The 21,030-nt window shown below is 43.0% G+C and overlaps 1 protein-coding gene across 4 annotated transcripts in view; it reads left to right on the forward strand.

The window, feature by feature from the left end:
- Nucleotides 1-21,030, forward strand: part of itpr3 (inositol 1,4,5-trisphosphate receptor, type 3) — a 61,783-nt gene that overhangs the window by 36,165 nt on the left and 4,588 nt on the right. For 2 of the 4 annotated variants that reach the window (XM_084554034.1, XM_084554037.1), the window contains 31 exons: nucleotides 1,860-1,979; nucleotides 2,088-2,210; nucleotides 3,125-3,325; nucleotides 3,411-3,526; nucleotides 4,302-4,437; nucleotides 4,511-4,636; nucleotides 4,998-5,123; nucleotides 5,258-5,378; nucleotides 6,222-6,403; nucleotides 6,797-6,945; nucleotides 7,037-7,145; nucleotides 7,625-7,718; nucleotides 8,288-8,463; nucleotides 9,634-9,793; nucleotides 10,101-10,312; nucleotides 10,422-10,622; nucleotides 11,582-11,692; nucleotides 12,452-12,547; nucleotides 12,647-12,748; nucleotides 12,860-12,943; nucleotides 14,384-14,494; nucleotides 15,033-15,225; nucleotides 15,313-15,432; nucleotides 16,383-16,558; nucleotides 16,860-17,024; nucleotides 17,105-17,294; nucleotides 19,036-19,125; nucleotides 19,382-19,500; nucleotides 19,666-19,831; nucleotides 19,936-20,096; nucleotides 20,194-20,355. In XM_084554034.1, the coding sequence (XP_084410160.1) occupies nucleotides 1,860-1,979; nucleotides 2,088-2,210; nucleotides 3,125-3,325; nucleotides 3,411-3,526; nucleotides 4,302-4,437; nucleotides 4,511-4,636; nucleotides 4,998-5,123; nucleotides 5,258-5,378; nucleotides 6,222-6,403; nucleotides 6,797-6,945; nucleotides 7,037-7,145; nucleotides 7,625-7,718; nucleotides 8,288-8,463; nucleotides 9,634-9,793; nucleotides 10,101-10,312; nucleotides 10,422-10,622; nucleotides 11,582-11,692; nucleotides 12,452-12,547; nucleotides 12,647-12,748; nucleotides 12,860-12,943; nucleotides 14,384-14,494; nucleotides 15,033-15,225; nucleotides 15,313-15,432; nucleotides 16,383-16,558; nucleotides 16,860-17,024; nucleotides 17,105-17,294; nucleotides 19,036-19,125; nucleotides 19,382-19,500; nucleotides 19,666-19,831; nucleotides 19,936-20,096; nucleotides 20,194-20,355 (4,398 nt within the window). The remainder of the gene's footprint in view (nucleotides 1-1,859; nucleotides 1,980-2,087; nucleotides 2,211-3,124; nucleotides 3,326-3,410; nucleotides 3,527-4,301; nucleotides 4,438-4,510; nucleotides 4,637-4,997; nucleotides 5,124-5,257; nucleotides 5,379-6,221; nucleotides 6,404-6,796; nucleotides 6,946-7,036; nucleotides 7,146-7,624; nucleotides 7,719-8,287; nucleotides 8,464-9,633; nucleotides 9,794-10,100; nucleotides 10,313-10,421; nucleotides 10,623-11,581; nucleotides 11,693-12,451; nucleotides 12,548-12,646; nucleotides 12,749-12,859; nucleotides 12,944-14,383; nucleotides 14,495-15,032; nucleotides 15,226-15,312; nucleotides 15,433-16,382; nucleotides 16,559-16,859; nucleotides 17,025-17,104; nucleotides 17,295-19,035; nucleotides 19,126-19,381; nucleotides 19,501-19,665; nucleotides 19,832-19,935; nucleotides 20,097-20,193; nucleotides 20,356-21,030) is intronic. The other 2 variants (XM_084554035.1, XM_084554036.1) reach the window with 2 other exon arrangements.

The raw sequence follows: 21,030 nt of genomic DNA on the forward strand, positions 1-21,030 counted from the left end.
TGTTGACGAGGTCCTTCATGTGGTGCTCTCATGTTCGTCTCTTCATAACGGTGATTTCCGCTGCTCAGAATAATTACACTTAATTGTTTTTCATCTAATAATCCCTCTGGTCACCAGCGTCTACCAGACGTCACCAACGTAAACGATGAAAACATTTCTAAAGGACACGTTTGAATTCTGTGAATATGACAGACAGTAACAAAATGAATAGTTATTGTTTTATATCAGATTAAATCAAAAGGTTTGTTTTTCACTGTAATTGATTTAAGCTTCCATCTGTTCAGTTGTTGCCACTTATTTAAATCCTACAGTCAGATTTACTTTGTATTGTCTCAGTAAAGATTTTCAATATTTCCAATCATCAGCTTTGGCAGCAAATCAATCACACAGTCTGTTCACACTGGAATTAAACGTTCTTAACTTTTAATTCCATTTATTGTGCAGCATCACGCTGTTCTTTCAGAATCTTGAAATTCTGAAGTTTCATCAGTGACACAGACACGTTGGAGCGGTAGTAGTAATGTGAGATTGCTCATTTGGTTATTGTGAAACTTCTAGGTTATGATGTGACATTCTTAGTGATATACTGATGGATGTTTGTTTAAAAACCAGCTGGAGAGAGTGGAAGAGTGTCCGGTAGAAATATCTCCACACAAGTCCTGAAAGTAGACGAAGAGAACCCAACCAAACACATAGAACAGAAATATTAAGACTAAAAATAACCAATATTACATATCAGAGAGGTGCTCCTCTAGGATCCAATCAGAGTCCATGTGTTCAGAAGTGTTTCCATCAATGTAATGAGACTCAGGTGTGGTTCAGTTCCTGGTTTAGTTTAAATCTTTAAAAACACAAAGAGCACCTACATGTTATGTGATAATGGTACTAAATGGTGCTGCGCTTGAACTTCCATAAACTTTAATCATGACTTCTCTGACAGAGTGAGTTTTTTTTTAAGACCTCTGTCTAGAAACTGAACCCAAATGCGGGACGCACCACGCTGGCCGGTAGGGTTTACAGGCATGTATTACAGGAACGGAGCTTGATGTAGAGAACATCCACAGACAATGACTGCAGGCAGGAACTGAAGCAGGCAGGGCAGCAGGACGGGAGCTGGAAACAGGAGATAAAATGCAGGAAAAGATTAGTTTTAAAGGTCAAAGGCTTGGTTGGTGAAATACAAAGGCTGGATTGTGTCTACCTGGCGTCTAGAGGCTACGATCTGGGGGTAGAAGCTGTAGTTGATGACAATGGCTGGCGGCTGGTAAGTCCACTCCCTGTGCTGAATGAAGGCAGGACACCACAGATCTACACTGTCTCTTATTTTGAAACAACTTTCCTGCAATATCCCCTCTAAAAACCTAGAATAACAACGTACACAACAGGTTGCTGGAAGTTTTTATTAATTTTATATCTTTTTTTTTTCTTGACTTGTGCTGAAATGATAAACATTTTGCGAGCCACAAATATAGAACAGTAATGGACCCAGCACCGAGCCTTGGAGAACGCCGCAAATAACATTCAGTAATAACCTCCAGTTTCTTTATGAACCAAACTAGCTTTTATGCAAATAAAAGACATAGCATCGTTTTTGTAGTCAACATTTATCATGTAGAGCTTTTAAAATATAAACAGTAATGGGCCCAGGAGTAACCCTTGGGGGACCCCTCAAGTAATGTTCAGGACCTCCTACTGGTTGCTACCTGCAGAAGTATGTTTATTAACTCTTTAAATTCTTTAAATGTGTATTGAAGGAACCTTGTTGCAGGACCGTCGTTAAGTAAGTGTTAAGAAGAGCAAATGAAAGTAACGTCCTGTGTCAGTGTGTGAAAGACTTCCGTGGTGTCTCTCTTCTGCAGATCCTGGAGAGGTTGAATAAGATGTGCAGCAGTGGAGTTTGGAAGAAGCAGCAGAGGTTGCTGAAGAACATGGGAGCTCATAAAGTCATGCTGGACCTGCTGCAGGTCTCCTACGACCAGGTACCCTGGCCCCGAAACCGCCAAAATAAGAGCAAATGAGTCGACTCTGGAGTCCGTCGGAAGCAAAGATTTAGGTGATAACTCTGTCTTCTGTTTCTCTGCGTCCAGAACGATGTGAAGATGCAGGAGATCATCAGGTACACTCACCTGTTCCTGCAGAAGTTCTGCATGGGGAACCAGGAGAACCAAACCCTGCTGCACAAGAACCTGAACCTCTTCCTCAACCCTGGGGTACGCAGCTTTAATAACAGTTGATTTCAGATTCAGAAAACTTTATTTGTCCTCAGGGGACAATTTAAGACACAAGTGAGCAGCATGACGTGGAAGAACCAGACACGTTTAAGGAACAAGGAACAAAAACTAGAACAATAGAAATGATCTCCAGATAACTATGCATTAAATGTATTTAGTCTCCAAACTGTCCATGGAGGATAAACATGAAGAGGAAAGATGTAAACAGGAACTACAGGGATTATATATTTATATGTTATTACAGAGATAGTATGGGTAATAAATAGAATCAAAATAAAGAAATAAATAAAAATGGTCCCTAAATCATTTATTAAGTAGTTCAATTAACAACATTTGTTTAAGAAATCTCACTAGTAAATTGGAAGTTACGTTTTCTGAAAAAGAAAAAGAGGAAATTAAAAAAATCAGAATCTCTCTTTTTTAATTTGTCAACAAATAATCTTTGTTATAAACTGAATGAAACCGTCTGATCTTGATTAGTCTCTATTTACTTTATATTTCAGCTCCAGCCAATGAGAAACAACAGATGATAATTCAGTCTTAAATGTTTGTAACTTAAATAATTTACTTGTATGAAGCGAGTTTTTAGTTTCAGGGTTTGATTCGTTTATTATTTGTCATCAGGACAGCTGAGGTTTGTAGACGCTGAGATTTAGTTCTGATAATATTAGTAGTGATAATAAACTATTTAGTTATTTTTAGCTAACTCTTTTAAGGTTTAATTATTCTTTATTAGGTAACATGGACTAAAGTGTCAGATCAGTGTCTGGACGTGAATGGTTCTGTTTTCTAACTTGTTAAACATATTAAACAGATTTGTTCTTGGTTCACTGAACTGAACTGAACTGAAGCGATTCATTAACGAGACGTGACCTGTTCCTGTCGTCCTCCAGCTCCTGGAGGCCGAGACCGTGCAGCACATCTTCAGTAACAACTACCAGCTGTGCAGCGAGATCTCTGAGAGCGTCCTGCAGCACTTCATCCACTGCCTGGCCACGCACGGCCGCCACGTCCAGTACCTCAACTTCCTGCACACCATCATCAAGGCCGAGGGCAAGTACGTCAAGAAGTGTCAGGACATGATCATGACTGAGGTGAGGACGCGTCACGTTGGACGGGAAACAGCTGATTGTGATTTCTTGTGCTGACGCTGGGAAGTTGTTCTGTCTTTTCTTGTAGCTGACTAACGCGGGGGAGGACGTGGTGATCTTTTACAACGACAAAGCCTCCTTCAACGTCATGCTGGAGCTGATGGCGGAGAGCAGGGAGGGGGTTGGAGAGAACAGCCCACTCAGGTAACCATGACGCTGTCTGAGTTTAAACCTTTAAACTCTTGAGTTAGAACTTAAAACTAAAACACATACAGTCAGATCAGACTGATGGATGAGGAGTAGAGGTGGTGGTGGTGGTGGTAACCATGGTAACCTCTACTAATCAGCCCCAGGTGAGGGACAGAAACATGGAGGTAGATGAACCAAGATGGAGTCCATGTGGACAGAGATGATGGAGACGTTTGTCTCCAGTCTCTGCTGTGACCTCCTTGTCTCCAGTATCTGCTGTGACCTCCTTGTCACTAAATGTTTCTGGTAACTGCTGATCAGTGGTCTACAGCAGCTTGGAGGAATTTTAGCCCATTCCTCAGAACAGAACCACTTCAGTTCTGAGATGTTGGTGGGTTTCCTCACATCAACTGCTTGCTTCAGGTCCTTCCACAACATTTCTATTGGATTAAGGTCAGGACTTTGACTTGGCCGTTCCTAAACATTCATCTTGTTCTTCTTTAACCGTTCTTCTGTAGAACCACTTGTGTTCTTGGTTCTCGTTGTCTTGCTGCATGACCCAGTTTCTCTTCACATTCAGCTCATGGACAGATGTCCTGACATTTTCTTTTAGAGTTCACTGGTAGAATTCACAATTCATTGGTCCATCAATGAGGACAAGCCTGAGACTGATAGCTCACAAATCCTTCAGCTGGTCCCCGTTAACCACAGAGCGGTGGAGGTCCACTAACCTGTGCTGACTGTCTTGTCTCGTGTCTCGTGTCTCGTGTCTCGTGTCTTGTCTCTGCAGGTATCACATCTCTCTGGTGGAGCTGCTGGCGGCCTGTGCCGAGGGAAAGAACGTCTACACTGAGATTAAATGCACCTCGCTGCTGCCCCTGGAGGACGTGGTCAGGGTGGTGACCCATGAGGACTGCATCACCGAGGTACTCCGTGTGCAGCTGGACTAAACAGCGTCCATATCTGCTGAGGCTAATGTGTCCGTCTGCTCGTCCCCAGGTGAAAATCGCCTACGTGAACTTTGTGAATCACTGCTACGTGGACACGGAGGTGGAGATGAAGGAGATCTACACGTCCAACCACATCTGGAAACTGTTCCAAGACTTCACCGTGGACATGGCTCGGGTAAGGACAAAGAACTTTGGTCCAAACTGAGTCAAGATCAGACGATTAGACGTCAAACAGGACGTCAAATGGGACGGCGTGGACATTTAGGAATCACTGAGGAAATAGATTAAACCTCATTAGTTCCACATCAGTAAATAAAGAAGTTTAATCTGTTCACCAGCTGAGAGACTGAGTCAGTTGAAGCTGACTCTACTTTTACCGTTTGATTCTTATTTCTTTTAGATGACTACTAACTATTGTTGAAGCCAAATCTTTAGATGATTCTTCTGAAGTAAACTGAGTGTTTAAGTGTCTTAGATCAGCTGGTGTGTCTTCAGAGTCCAGGGTTGACTTTGTCCTGGTCCCTCGTCCTCTGCAGGTCTGTAACAAACGAGAGAAGCGTCTTTCTGATCCGGTCCTGGAGAAGTACATCATCAACGTGGTCTTTGACACCATCAACGCCTTCTTCAGCTCCCCCTTCTCTGAGAACAGCACCTCCCTGCAGGTGAAGACCTTCAGGACATGAAGACGCTTTTAAATGTTGGTCAAGACGTCAAGACTCTGGGCTCAGGTCCTGACTCTCTCTCTCTGTCTCCGTCTCTCTGTCTCTCTGTCTCCGTCTCTGTCTCTGTCTCTCAGACTCATCACACCATCGTGACTCAGCTGCTCCAGTCCTCCGTCCGTCTCTTGGACTGTCCCTGGTTGCAGCAGCAGCACAGAGGACAGGTGGAGGCCTGCATCAAGACGCTGGCTATGACAGGTAACGACCACTCATGACCCCACCCACACCTGGCTCCGCCTACACTTGGCCCCGCCCACCACCCACGGAGACACGGGTCCTCCACAAAACTCTGATCATTTCATTCGTGTCCGTTTACCTTCAGCTGCTGATATAACTCATCCAGTGTTTATAACCTTTTGACAGATTTAGTTTTAGCTAACATATTAAAGTGTTTATTATTATATTTAACTAGAATGAATTTTATAATTAAACTATTTAACAATTAGTTTTAGTTGAGTATTTCCTCTTATAGTTAAATGTAGCTTTTATTTAATTAATTTAATTTTGTTTAATTTATTTAATTTTGGTTTGATTTTGAACTGAACCTAACATTTAATTAATTATAATTAAACTATATGTTAAAAAATAATTATTCTAATAAATTTGCACATTTCTAATCTAATTCTGAATAAAATATTTCACTTGTATGTAACTGCTGCTAGTTTAACATCACTGTTTTAACCATAGTTGTAATTATTCTTTATCAATGATTCTTCTCTAATTCGTCCAATTTATTTAAATATTTCACCAAATTATTTAGATAATTATTTCATGTAGTTGACAATTTCATATTTTAGGTAAGTTTTACTATTATGTAATTACTCATTACTTGTTTAGTTTAATATTAAATGTCTTCATTATCTTTTAATTATCAGTTACTTTGAGCTAAACATAATAATAATTTAACCTCTGGGTATATTGTCACTATTTCAGTGTTTTATCCATTTCACACACGTTGTTTAATTTCAGTTGAGTTTCCAGACGACTTGAACTAATATTTTCTAGTTTGAACACTGATTCCTTTTGTCCGTCTCCGTCCAGCGAAGAGTCGATCCATCGCTCTACCTCTGGACCTGGAGTCTCAGATCAGCTCCATGTTGTCCAGCTCAGCTCTGAACTCTCTGTCCCGCTCCAACCCAAACTACAAATCCTCGCTGCGCTCCTCCAGACCCAGCGCCCCCAGCAACCCCTGGGACTACAAGAACATCATCGAGAAGCTGCAGGTACTCGCAGGAGACGTGGGAACAAGCAAATAGGTCAAACTCCTCTGGGTTCTTTGGTTCTACACATGTCCACATGGAGAGTGGGCCTGGTTCTATTGTTACTAGAACCTTTGTGGTATTTCTCTAAACTCTTGGTCCAGTTCTCGTCAAGGGGTTGCTGAAGACCAGGGTCCATAGAGACCAGGGTTCATAAAGAGACCAGGGTCCATATAGAGACCAGACTCCATAGAGACCAGGGTTCATAAAGAGACCAGGGTCCATATAGAGACCAGACTCCATAGAGACCAGGGTCCATAGAGACATGGATGTGATGGATGGTCCTAATTCATTTTGGTTCTCTTTATCTTGATGTCTGAGTCTCTGGTCTTTAACGGTTTGATGTTTGTTCTTCAGGACATCATTAACACTCTGGAGGAGCGTCTGAAGCCGCTGGTCAACGCTGAGCTGTCCGTCCTGGTGGACGTCCTCCATCAGCCGGAGCTGCTGTTCGTCGAAGGAACCGACGCTCGGCAGCGCTGCGAGTCCGGAGGCTTCATCTCTAAGTGGGTCCTCTGAGTCTGAAACGGACTGCAGCGCCGACACACCAGCACTGAGGCATGATGGGAAATATATGTGTGTGTTTGTGTTTGTCAGGTTGATCCAGCACACCAAGGCTCTGATGTCCTCGGAGGAGAAGCTGTGCATCAAAGTCCTGAGGACGCTGCAGGAGATGCTGATCAGGACTCTGGACTTTGATGAAAAGGTCAGAACGTCTGAGAGAGAAGACGCTGAGGCTGGAGTGGTTTACATCTGTAACATCAGTCTGTGTTAAAGTTTGTTTCCACTCATTTAGTTTCTATATGAAGAGTCTTTGTCCTTGTTATAGCGTCTCTCTGCTTGTGTCGACTACGTTTTACATGTTTTAGGACTTCAGAGGAAGGAAACTGTTTCTCTCTCACCATAAAACAGACAATGCAGATATAAATATAAAACAGTGGTGATAGATTATAGTAGTATAGGTAGTATTAGTAGTATAAGTAGTATAGGTAGTAGTAGTAGTATAGTGGTGAATGTAGCAAATCCACTCTGCCCTCTACTCTCAGTCCTTCATAGGTTTTTATTTCTTCATATTCAGTCGGATTGTCTCATTGATCCTTCAACGGACAGATATTGTAAAATACCTGCGGTTCTTCTTGTGAGGACGTCTTTGCTGTAACCAGACTCTCTGATGGTTTGTTCCAGGGGATCTCTCTGAGGAAAGTTCTACTGCAGAACTACTTGTTCCCAAACAGGAAGAACAACCCAAAGAACGACCTGGCCGAGCTCGGAGCTGCAGGTGAAACCTTTCATTTACACAAAGACGCCTTCACGTCTGAAATCACTCTAAGCCCTCTGGAAGTGCTTTTATTGTGAAACTGGATTTAGCCAGTAAACAGGGAAGTGACATCACAGACAGGAAGAGGAAGCGTAGGAGGAGAGTGGAGAATTTAAAGCTGAGGTCTGTTGGTCCTGTAGATGAAGAGAGAAGGAGAAACTCATCAGCTGTAGTGGAGGGTTGAGTTCAGTTCATGTCTGTTCATGATAACGTTACCAACGACCTCCTCATGGCTACAGAGACCGGTCTGAGCCTAGTTAGACTGGTCTGAGCCTCGTTAGACCGGTCTGAGCCTCGTTAGACCGGTCTGAGCCTAGTTAGACCGGTCTGAGCCTCATTAGACTGGTCTGAGTTTAAACTTTGTCTACATCTACCATGATTCCTCTTTGGACCTGGTCCTGGACCTGGTCCTGGACCTGGTTTAGGACACATTTGACCCGTGGTAGTGAGATCTTGCCTCCAGGAGGCCGATGCATCGGTGCATCTGAAGGATCTGAAGGATCTGAAGGCGTTTTGTGTTGGTGTCTCAGGCGGCGAGCAGGAGCGCGACTGGACGGCGGTGGCGGCGGTTCAGTGTCGTCTGGACCGAGAAGGAGGAACGAAGCTGTTCACAGATTTGGTGATGAGCACCAAGAACGACAAGATCTTCCAGGAGAGCATCCAGCTGGCCATCTGTCTGCTGGAGGGAGGGAACACTGAGATCCAGGTAACAGGAAGCACCGTTCTCACGGGACCCGGTTTAGTTACTGACTCTGTCTCTGGTCCTGCTTCCTCTCCTCTACATGACAGATTCAGTTACTTTGGAGTTTTTAAATGTGATGAAGACGTGAATGGATCACTAAATAAAACCCATCACATCTAAACGCAGCCTTCATCGTTCCTGAGTGGAAAGAGGCATGAATGAAACTAAACCCCAGAGATGCTGATTAACGCTGGATTAGTTTCACCACAGGATGATTTGAAGTGTGACATTTATTAAATAGAGGTTCACTGTATAACACTGATCAGATCTGAAGGCAATAAACCTCAATAAATAAGAGGTTCCAGGTAATTTAGTTCAATTCAGTTTTATTTATATAGCGTCAATAAAAATACAGATCATCTCAAGATGCTTTACAAAAAAGGGGAAAAACTCCTTTTAACAGGAAGAAACTTTGAGCAGAACCTTAAGCTGATATGGAGGAACCCTTCTGCCTGAGGCCAGCCGGGTAGAGACAGAAAAGAGATAAAAGAGAGAGGAGCAGGAGATAAACATCCATCTTCATCAAGCAGCAGTTAACATGCTATACAGTAATAGCAGAGAATTGTATGAGATAAGTAATTAGAGGACATGTCCTCAGTGCATCGTCCCCCAGCAGCCTAGGCCTATAGCAGCATAACTAAGGGATGGTTTAGTCCAGCCCTAACTATAAGCTTGATCAAAAAGGAAAGTCTTAAGCCTGACCTTAAAAATAGAGAGAGTGTCTGCCTCCCGAACCCAAACTGGAGCTGGTTCCACAGGAGAGGAGCCTGATAGCTGAAAGCTCTACCTCCCATTCTACTTTAGAAATGGAGATGGAAGTGATCTGTTAAACTATCTGTAAAACTATTCCCATGTAACTAAGGCTTTAAACTGTGTTTAATCAGCAATGTACAAAACGTTCAGTCAACTAAAGAGAAATGTAGGCAAAATAATCAGCTGTTTTCTTTCAGCGCCTCCAATTTGACGAAGAGTTTTAGTTTTGACTTCAGATCGGTTTAGAACTGATCTGGTTTCAGGTGTTGGTTTTCTTCTAGACCAGTCTTAAACTGGTCCTGGTCTTGGTGTTGGACCAGTCTGATCTGAGTGAACTCTACACTTCAACCTTTGGTCTTCATGTCTCTCCGTCTCCTGCAGAACTCCTTCTACAAACTGATGATGGGCGACAACAAGTCAGAGAAGTTCTTCAAGGTTCTTCACGACCGGATGAAAGAAGCTCAGACCGACATTAAAGCCACGGTTTCAGTGAATGTGGGAGAGATGACGCACAAGGCCAACGAGAAGGAGCTGGAGAGCGGTGAGTATGGACCAGGACACGTCTGATGTTTGGTCCTTCAGGTTGCTCTCTGGGTTTTATGTGAGTTTTACATTCAGTCAATGGTCTTCTCTTAAAGAACATGATCACTGGACGTCTTTAAAAAAGCTTTAGATTAACAAACAACGACCCAGTATGAAGAGATAAACATAAAGTGGAATGATGATTAAGTTTCTGTTGCTGGAACCAAAACCATCTGATGATCAGACAGAATCTTAAGATGATTATAACTTTATTCTTCTACTAAATAACAGAACGATGATGATATTCTGTCCTCTCTGTCTCTGAGGTTCTGCAGCTCTGGTTCTTCCTGGTTCAGGTCATCCTCTGCTGGTCCAGGGACAGTCCATCGCCCCGGTAGCAGGCCCCTCCATCCTGCCAGCTCATTCTGCTTCAGAGGAGAAGGAGGTGGAGGCGGAGATGGGGCCGGCCGTCACCATCATGAAGCCCATCCTGAGGTTCCTCCAGCTGCTCTGTGAGAACCACAACCATGACCTGCAGGTCCGTCTCTGCACTGAACCAGGAACCCGTTTGTTCCTTTACCTCCATCTAGAGGTCGTTACGTGAAGTGCAGCTTCAGTTTTCAGTCTGCTGGTCTTTGTGTTTCCAGAACTTTCTGCGCTGCCAGAACAATAAGACCAACTACAACCTGGTGTGTGAGACGCTCCAGTTCCTGGACATCATGTGTGGCAGCACCACCGGCGGCCTGGGCCTGCTGGGCCTCTACATCAACGAATCAAACGTCCATCTGATCATCCAGACTCTGGAGACCCTCACAGAGTACTGCCAGGGCCCCTGCCAGGAGAACCAGGTGACCCCCGCAGACACCGCTCGGTTAGCTGCAGCCTCTACGATGCCTTCACTGACTGCAGGAACATAAGTGTTCTCAGACGGGTCTGTTCTCATGACGTTCTACTTTGACCTGATGCAAAACAAAAAACTAAACTTCACATTTAATGGAACGTCCGTTTGACTTCTCCTCACTAGTGTGTGAGTTTAGTTTGTGAAGCAGTCTGGTGTTGAGAGGAAGATGTTTAAGAAACAATCCTCTTCTTCACTAGATCACCATAGACTGTCTATAAATATGGACAACACGTCTCCACTTCCTGTCACTGGTCAAACTGACGCCATTTTCCCGGCGTCCATCTTGTGAGTTTGGATCCAGAGTCTGATCAGTCCGGTGAAATGACAGAATCACTAGAATATCAGCAATGACAGAAAAAGATTCTTTATATTTTAGTGTTTTAGTTTGGCCCAAGCCCCGCCCACTAACAGGGAGGGGGTGGAGCTTATGACCTATACTGCAGCCAGCCACCAGGGGGAGCTCTAGTTGCTGTCTGTGATAGAAACACCTTATTTAATGACGTTAGCAGGAAGCTAACCCTTAAAGCTAAACAGTTAACGAGGAGCTGAATGTTCCTGCAAACAGACCAACCAGTAAGCAAAGTGTTTCTCAGGTGATCAGAATCGTCTCTGTGCTACGTTAAAGTCACTGAGACGGCTTCAGACCTTCATAAAGAGACAGATGAGAGGATGAGAAACGTTTTCTGAACCTCCTGGAAGTCCTCCACAGAATTAAACCTCCTTTAAACTGTATTTTACAGACGTTAAACTCAACAACACTGATAAATAACAGCATCAGCTGGTGGTTCTTTGTGTCTGGAGGGAAACAGGTTGAAGGTCGACGTGGAAGCCAGCGAGCAGCGGGCCCTGGGTTCTGTCTCAGAGGTTTGTCTCATCATTGATTTTATTTTTTGTATTTTTTTACAGACGTGCATCGTGACCCACGAGTCCAACGGCATCGACATCATCACGGCTCTGATCCTGAACGACATCAGTCCTCTGTGTCGCTACCGCATGGAGATGGTGCTGCAGCTGAAGGTCTGTGGTTCAGACGTTCACCTTCATGTTTCCACCCAGCACACGGTGGTTCAGACGCCTTAGAATTTAAAAGAACCCAAACAATTTTTATTCCGGTTAGGATAAAGACTCAAAGCTCCAGTCTCTTTCTCCACGGTCTGAATGAAGGTATGTTCCAGGAGCCTGAAGCCAGATGAACTTTGCTCACCTACGATTATTCTGTGGCAGGAAGTTGTTGGCAGGAGTCTCTCTGTTAGGGACCGATGTGATACTAGAACTGGATTTAAAAATTGTGTTTTCTGATCCTAATTGATCTTGATCCAATATCAACTTCTAAAACCCTTGGATCTTTTTATTTAAAACCACACACCACTGAAGAACAGGAAAACGAGATCAGTGGACGTGTGATGGAGACATAGATCAGGACAGAAGCTCTGAGCTCTGAGAGCAGCGTCAGGATTTAAAAAGTCTGAGGACAGAGAAGGTCTGGACTAAATCGGTTCTCAGTCATCCAGGTCATTAATGGACACTAGTCCTTCCAGTTTGTGATGAGCTCCACCCACAGAGTTTCCTATTTAAACCTCATCCCTCCACCATAAAAACTTCAGTGACATCAGTGACTAAACCAGCGGTTAGCGGTTAGCTGTTAGCATATACTGTGTTGGTGGTCCGGTTGTCAAGGAGACGATCAGGGCGTTCAGATGTTAACCAGAGAGACGTGGTGTGGAGTTGTCTTCCGTCCAGATGATTGACGGCTGCTGTCTTCTTCCCGGTTGCCAGGACAACGCCTCCAAGCTGCTGCTGGCTCTGATGGAGAGTCGCCATGACAGCGAGAACGCAGAGAGGATCCTGTTCAACCTGAGGCCGCGAGAGCTGGTCAGACCCTGATCCAGATGTTCACGAAGCAGATGTGGACGTGTTCCTGTGGAGGGTAACTGTGTGTGTGTGTGTGTGTGTGTGTGTGTGTGTGTTCAGGTGGAGGTGATCAAGAAGGCCTACCAGCAGGACTGTGAATACGACGAGGCCGAGGTTTCTCCCCGAGACGTCGGACACAACATCTACATCCTGGCTCAGCAGGTGACTAGACACCAGCTCCTGATTGGCTGCCTCCTGTTGTCAGTTGTCGGTTGCCGTGGAAACAAACCCTCTGTTGTTTGTTTGTTTGTTTGTTTGTTTGTTTGTTGTCAGCTGGCGAGACACAACAAAGTCCTGCACAACCTCCTGAAACCACAGAAGAAGAGTAAAGAGGGAGAGGAGGGCATCTCCTCCATGGTACACACTCACTCATCCTTTCATCCCTCATTCATTAATCAGTGCTTCCATATATTCATCCATTCATTAATCAGTGCTTCCATATATTCATCCATCCATTAATCAGTGCTTCCATATATTCATCCATCCATTCATTAATCAGTGCTTCCATATATTCATCCATCCATTAATCAGTGCTTCCATATATTCATCCATTCATTAATCAGTGCTTCCATATATTCATCCATTCATTAATCAGTGCTTCCATATATTCATCCATTCATTAATCAGTGCTTCCATATATTCATCCATTCATTAATCAGTGCTTCCATATATTCATCCATTCATTAATCAGTGCTTCCATATATTCATCATTCATTAATCAGTGCTTCCATATATCCATCCATTCATTAATCAGTGCTTCCATATATTCATTCATCCATTAATCAGTGCTTCCATATATTCATCATTCATTAATCAGTGCTTCCATATATCCATCCATTCATTAATCAGTGCTTCCATATATTCATCCATTCATTAATCAGTGCTTCCATATATTCATCCATTCATTAATCAGTGCTTCCATATATTCATCCATTAATCAGTGCTTCCATATATTCATCCATCCATTAATCAGTGCTTCCATATATTCATCCATTCATTAATCAGTGCTTCCATATATTCATCCAGTCATTAATCAGTGCTTCCATATATTCATCCATTCATTAATCAGTGCTTCCATATATTCATCCATTCATTAATCAGTGCTTCCATATATTCATCCATTCATTAATCAGTGCTTCCATATATTCATCCATCCATTAATCAGTGCTTCCATATATTCATCCATTCATTAATCAGTGCTTCCATATATTCATCCATTAATCAGTGCTTCCATATATTCATCCATCCATTAATCAGTGCTTCCATATATTCATCCATTCATTAATCAGTGCTTCCATATATTCATCCATTAATCAGTGCTTCCATATATTCATCCATCCATTAATCAGTGCTTCCATATATTCATCCATTAATCAGTGCTTCCATATATTCATCCATTCATTAATCAGTGCTTCCATATATTCATCCATTCATTAATCAGTGCTTCCATATATTCATCCATTAATCAGTGCTTCCATATATTCATCCATCCATTAATCAGTGCTTCCATATATTCATCCATTAATCAGTGCTTCCATATATTCATCCATTCATTAATCAGTGCTTCCATATATTCATCCATCCATTAATCAGTGCTTCCATATATTCATCCATTCATTAATCAGTGCTTCCATATATTCATCCATTCATTAATCAGTGCTTCCATATATTCATCCATTCATTAATCAGTGCTTCCATATATTCATCCATTCATTAATCAGTGCTTCCATATATTCATCCATCCATTAATCAGTGCTTCCATATATTCATCCATTCATCCTTCTTGTGTCTCTACAGCTGAACCTGAACAATCGTCCTCTGTCCCAGATGTTAACGTCCTCAGCTCCAGCTGCTGTGGTTGAAACCGACCCCCTAGAGTACTACGAGCAGCTGACGTCCCAGATAGAGGTACTGATGCTAATAAAGCTAATGATGATACTAATGCTACTGATGCTAATAATGCTAATGATGCTACTGATGCTACTGATGCTAATAATGCTAATGATGCTACTGGTGCTAATAATGCTAATGATGCTACTGATGCTACTGATGCTAATAATGCTAATGATGCTACTGGTGCTAATAATGCTAATGATGCTACTGGTGCTAATAATGCTAATGATGCTACTGGTGCTACTGGTGCTAATAATGCTAATGATGCTACTGGTGCTACCAAAACAACTGGTGCTACCAAAACAACTGGTGTTACCGATGCTACCAATGCTACAGAGGCTACAGGTGCTAATGATGATACCAATGATTCTGGTCCCATCAATGCAAGTAGCGCTACCGATGCTACCAATGCTAACAATGCTAACAATGCTATTAATGCTACTGATGCTCAGTTAATCAACTACTTCAGAACCCAGACCACCAAGTATACAAGTTCTGAGGGCAAAGGGCCGATGTATGTACATAGAGTATATAAATGTTGTGGTGTGTCCAGATTGTGAGGGAGGACCGCAGCATGGAGCAGATCGTGTTTCCTGTTCATCCCATCTGTGAGTTTCTGACCGAGGAGTCAAAGTTCAGAGTGTTCAACACCACGGAGCAGGACGAGCAGGGGTCAAAGGTCACGCACTTCTTCGAGCAGACCTCCTTCCTGCACGGAGAGATGGAGTGGCAGAAGAAGCTGAGGAGTGAGTGAACAGCAGAGGGAGAAGTGATAGTGAGAGGTGTTGTTGTGTGTGAAGGTAAAAGCAACCAGGTGTTGGTCCGTTCTCCAGGTATGCCGCTGCTCTACTGGTTCTCCAGGAGGATGACTCTGTGGGGAAGCATCTCCTTCAACCTGGCCGTCTTCATCAACCTCATCATCGCCTTCTTCTACCCCTACGACTCTGGACAAGGTACTGCTCACAGTACTACTGCTACTACAGATAAATACTACTGCTACTACAGATAAATACTAGCTACTGAAGATAATACTACTGGTACTACAGATAAATACTAGCTGCTGAAGATGATACTACTGCTCACAGTACTACTAGTACTACAGATAAATACTAGATACTGAAGATGATACTACTGCTACTACAGACAAATACTACTGCTACTACAGATAAATACTAGCTACTGAAGATAATACTACTAGTACTACAGATAAATACTAGCTACTGAAGATGATACTACTGCTACTACAGACAAATACTAGCTACTGAAGATAATACTACTGGTACTACAGATAATACTACTGCTCAAAATACTACTGGTACTACAGATAAATACTAGCTACTGAAGATAATACTACTGCTCACAATACTACTAGTACTACAGATAAATACTAGCTACTGAAGATGATACTACTGCTCACAATACTACTGGTACTACAGATAAATACTAGCTACTGAAGATGATACTACTGCTCACAATACTACTAGTACGACAGACAAATACGAGCTACTGAAGATAATACTACTGCTCAAAATACTACTGGTACTACAGAGAAATACTACTGCTACTACAGATAAATACTAGCTACTGAAGATGATACTACTGGTACTACAGATAATACTACTGCTCAAAATACTACTGGTACTACAGATAAATACTAGCTACTGAAGATGATACTACTGCTCACAATACTACTGGTACTACAGACAAATACTAGCTACTGAAGATGATACTACTGCTCACAATACTACTAGTACTACAGACAAATACTAGCTACTAAAGATACTACTACTGCTACTGAAGATGGTACTACTAGTACTAAAGATAATACTACTGACAGTAATACTACTGAAGATATTTCTAGTACTGATGATAATACCCCCCCCCCCCCGTGTCTCCTCCTCAGTGGGGGCGATAGACGACTCCCTGCTGCTGATGCTGTTCTGGATCCTGACCGGTCTGTCCGTCCTGGGCTTGTTCTCTCAGCGTTACGGCCTCCAGCCGCTCACCCTCGCTCTGATCCTCCGCTCCATCTACCACCTGGGCATCGGCAACACGCTCATCCTGCTGGGATCGCTCAATGTGAGTCACACTACATTACCCATCTGCCACTGGGGCGTCTCTCCGAGGAAAACACGTTTAATGGGAACAGAAATACTTTGATCTAACTTCTAATAGTGAGCTAATAAACAGAATGCAGACATCTAGTAGTGACAGTTAGCTTAGCATTGATACGTAGCAGCTTAGCATTGATACGTAGCAGCTTAGCATTGATACGTAGCATGTCTTTGTGACTGTTTCTCTGGGGAGTTACATGTGTGAACATATGAATATTTTTATGGATTTTAAAATGTGAACAATGATGTTGTTGTGTTGTCTGCAGCTGTTAAATAAGGTGGTGTTTGTTGTGAGTTTTGTTGGGAACAACGGGACCTTTATCATGGGCTACAAGGCCATGGTGATGGATGTGGAGTTCCTCTACCACCTGGCGTACGTCCTGACCTCCACACTGGGACTCTTTGTTCACGAGCTCTTCTACAGCATCCTGGTAAATAACTGAACACATCATCTGTCCCTGTGGCTGTTCAGGGAATAAACCTTATTTATTTTGTTTTTGTGTGTGTGCAGCTGTTTGACCTGATCTACCGCGAGGAGACTCTGTTTAACGTGATCAAGAGCGTGACTCGAAACGGCCGCTCCATCCTGCTGACGGCGCTGCTCGCTCTCATCCTCGTCTACCTCTTCTCCATCGTCGGCTTCCTCTGCCTGAAGGAGGACTTCATCATGGAGGTCGACCCGCTGCCACGCATCGCTACAGGTAAGATCTCACCTGTAAAATAACAGGCCATGGTGCAGCCTGAAGGCTTTTCTACAAAGGACTCAAAGCTTCCTGAAAGTCCACAGAGAACCCATAAATGAAACAGAAATATTAGACTTGTTAGTTCAGTAAAATGAGCCAATATTACATAACATGTCCTACTCAGCAGCCATCTTGTTTTCTCTTTGCTCAAAGCGACCATTTTATCCCCCCACACACACACCTGTATAGAGTACACTGCAGTTACATCGTATATTTTACTTTTATTCTTGTTAATAAATGTCTTTTAAACATACCTGTCTGCTTAATGTTGCACAAGAATGAATATTGCCAACCTCTACACTGTCAAGAACTCCAACTTCCGTCCTGTTTATAGTTATTAAGTTAATTATTAATCAGAGTTCCAAATTAACAATTAAGTAAATTATGAGACTGATTTGATTAATTGTCTTTGTCTTAGTTAATCTTTTCCCTTCTCAGAAGGGTGGTGCCCCGAGGTGATATAGTAATTCAGATCCAATTATTTAATAATAAATAATTATTTTTGATAATTATTAATTATTTATGATAGCAAAAAGCCCAATATTGAGTGCCTTAGTACACAGGCCCAACATAAATGGTGCCCCGTGTGAGGCATAGTACTATCGGCAATTATTCATAATTGTGCAATATTAATTTTGGCCAAAGCCAAAAATATTTTTGAACAACTTTTGAACTTAACAAAAGTCTTAACGTTCAATCCCACTATTCTACCACTGGAGTAGATGTCCAGTTGTACTTACAAACAGGTGCAGTGTGGTAATAATCAATATATTCATAAATTGATAATTTATTCATAATTCGTTATTAATAACTACCGTATTAGGTTCCCATAGTGTTACACTAAGAGTTGCTTTTGCTGCTAACTAATACAAGTTGAATCTACTCTTCTTAACTGTAGGAATTTCTGTTCAGCATTTGAATACCACGTATTCAATGCAATCCAGTCAGGCTGTTCCTGTTAATTTAAGTGCTCCCCTGTTGAATTAAACCACAGCATGCCATCGGCCCTGTGTGAAAAAACTTGTGCCCGACTGTTACTGCCATGCATTTCAGCCCTAGTAAGATAAGGAGTCTGAGATAGAGCCACAGTGTGCTACAAGCCCTGTGAAACATGAAGCTGCATACTTAGCTGTTACTAACACATCTTCCAGCCTAAACTTTAAAAATCACGCCTCTAACTGTTACTGCCCTGCATTTCAGTTATTGCATGTTGAGTTTTGGTTGTAAACCTGAATTTACTTTGTTACCAAATTTGTTATGTCCACTAGAGCCACTAGATGGTGCCATAGCTAACTTTCCAGCTTTAGAAGCTACTTAAGCTACTTAGCATAGCATTGCTAACCCCATTGCTTTGTTGTTGTTTTTGACACCTAGCATAACAATGGAAAACCCCTGTGTAGAGCAATCCATTTCCTCCCTTGCACAATTCATTGGTCCATCAATGAGGACAAGCCGTCCTGGTCCAGATGCAGGAAACACTCCTGAACAGATTACTGAACAAACAAGTCTAATAAACATTCTGTGTCTTGTCTTTGATTGGGTTCTCTTTGTCGACTTTCAGGATGTTTTGAGTCATTCTGATGCAGAAATGTTGAAAACGGTGAAGGACACAAAAACCCTGCAGCTCTGAACTTTCTAGAATTGTTTTCTGAGCTCAGACTGTGACGGTAAAAGTCTGATCTTTGCTCCGATCCTCCAGAGAACGGAGCCTCTCAGGATTTCCTGGAGTCGTGCACGGCAGACGGAGTCAGCTGCACGTCTGAGACCAGCGCCGTCACCGAGGAGGAAGGTAAGAGATCCAGAGAGAGGTTCATGACGTCAGCTTTAAAAAATCTTAAGGAATTAATACAGAAGTATCCTGACCTGTCGTTCTATTGACTGATTATTTACGTTTAATTCATCCTGTTAAACGTCAGTGGGAGGTAACAAGGCGTCTGACTGCGTCCAGTGAGGTCCTAACTTTATTTTGAAGGGCTGAAGAGAGGATTTAAACTGCTTCCTGTTCTTCTCTGTCAAAATAAAAGCCTGTAACGATTCCTTTTCAGAAGAGGTGACCTCTGAGCGGGCCTGCGACACTCTGCTCATGTGCATCGTCACTGTGTTGAATCACGGACTGAGGAACGGAGGAGGAGTCGGCGACGTTCTCCGGAAACCGTCCAAGAACGTGAGAACCTGAGTACTGCCCCCCACAGGCCAAACGCTGCTACTGCACGGCTTTTAAATAACTACTAACTACTACTACTACTAGGGCCTGGTAATCTGAAGTACAACTCAACCTTTATTAATAATGTAAATGATATTTAATGCTGCTAACTGTTTGGTGAACCAGGAGCTGCTGTTTCCGGCCCGCGTCGTGTACGACCTCCTCTTCTACTTCATCGTCATCATCATCGTCCTCAACTTGATCTTCGGTGTCATCATCGACACGTTCGCCGACCTGAGGAGCGAGAAGCAGAAGAAGGAGGAGATCCTGAAGACCACGTGTTTCATCTGCGGTGCGTTCCCCATAGTGATTGAGCCGCTAACAATGCTAACAATGCTAACAATGCTAACAGTGCTAACTGACAGCTAAACTCTGGTGACTGACGTGTCGCTGCAGGTCTGGAGAGGGATAAGTTCGACAATAAGACGGTGTCGTTTGAGGAGCACATCAAACTGGAGCACAACATCTGGAACTATCTGTACTTCATCGTTCTGGTGCGGGAGAAAAACAAGACGGACTACACCGGACCAGAGAGCTACGTAGCCCACATGATCAAGGTATGAAGCCTGCACCACCAGAAACCAGGAACGATTCACACTCATCAGCTGACGTCTCCTCCTCCTCCTCCTCCTCCTCCTCCTGCTGCTGTTTCAGAACAACAACCTGGACTGGTTTCCACGGATGCAGGCGATGTCTCTGGTGGTAACCGACGGCGACGGGGAGCAGAACGAGATGAGGATGTTACAGGACAAACTGGCGTCAACCATGAAGGTGGTGACGACGCTAACGTCCCAGCTGACGGAGCTGAAGGAGCAGGTATTCACTCAGCAGGAAGTAGAGGGAATCTGATTGGACAGAGACAATCCAATCACAAGGCAGAGCTGAGCTGTCCAATCAGAGGGTTGCTTCTTAAAAGATGTAGTAGATTTTAAAGTTGGACTCATGCTGCCTTCAAACAGACCAAATGAAAAAAGTCACGACAGCACCGCTGCTAAAGGTTAGCAAGCTAACGATTAGCAAGCTAACGAGAGGGTAATTAAATGTGAGGTCATAGAGAAAGATGAAGAGTTCAGAATTATCCTCATCTACAACTATTAACATCTCTTAAAGCACCTTTCATGTAAATGGGGTCCCAGCGGGGTTTGAACCCACGACCTTCTTGTTCTGAGGCATCAGTGCTGACCTCTGTGTTAGCCTGTGCTAGCCTGTGTTAGCCTGTGCTAGCCTGTGTTAGCCTGTGTTAGCCTGTGCTAGCCTTAGCAGCATCAGAGTCTCTCTGATATATAATGATATATAAATATAATACTATCAATATAACACAACGGCCACAGTTTGTTCTGTAACGTCAGATATAAATTCTCAACCCTTCAGATCTTTTTAAATCAGATTAGTTCAGTTACATTTGAACCATTCAAGTTTGAATTTGACTCCAAGAAATATTAAATAGAAACCGTAGTAGAAACTAGAGCAGGGCTCAGCAACCTTAACCAC

The sequence above is a fragment of the Chelon labrosus genome (assembly GCF_963514085.1).
Source record: "Chelon labrosus genome assembly, chromosome: 10".
Taxonomy (NCBI): domain Eukaryota; kingdom Metazoa; phylum Chordata; class Actinopteri; order Mugiliformes; family Mugilidae; genus Chelon; species Chelon labrosus.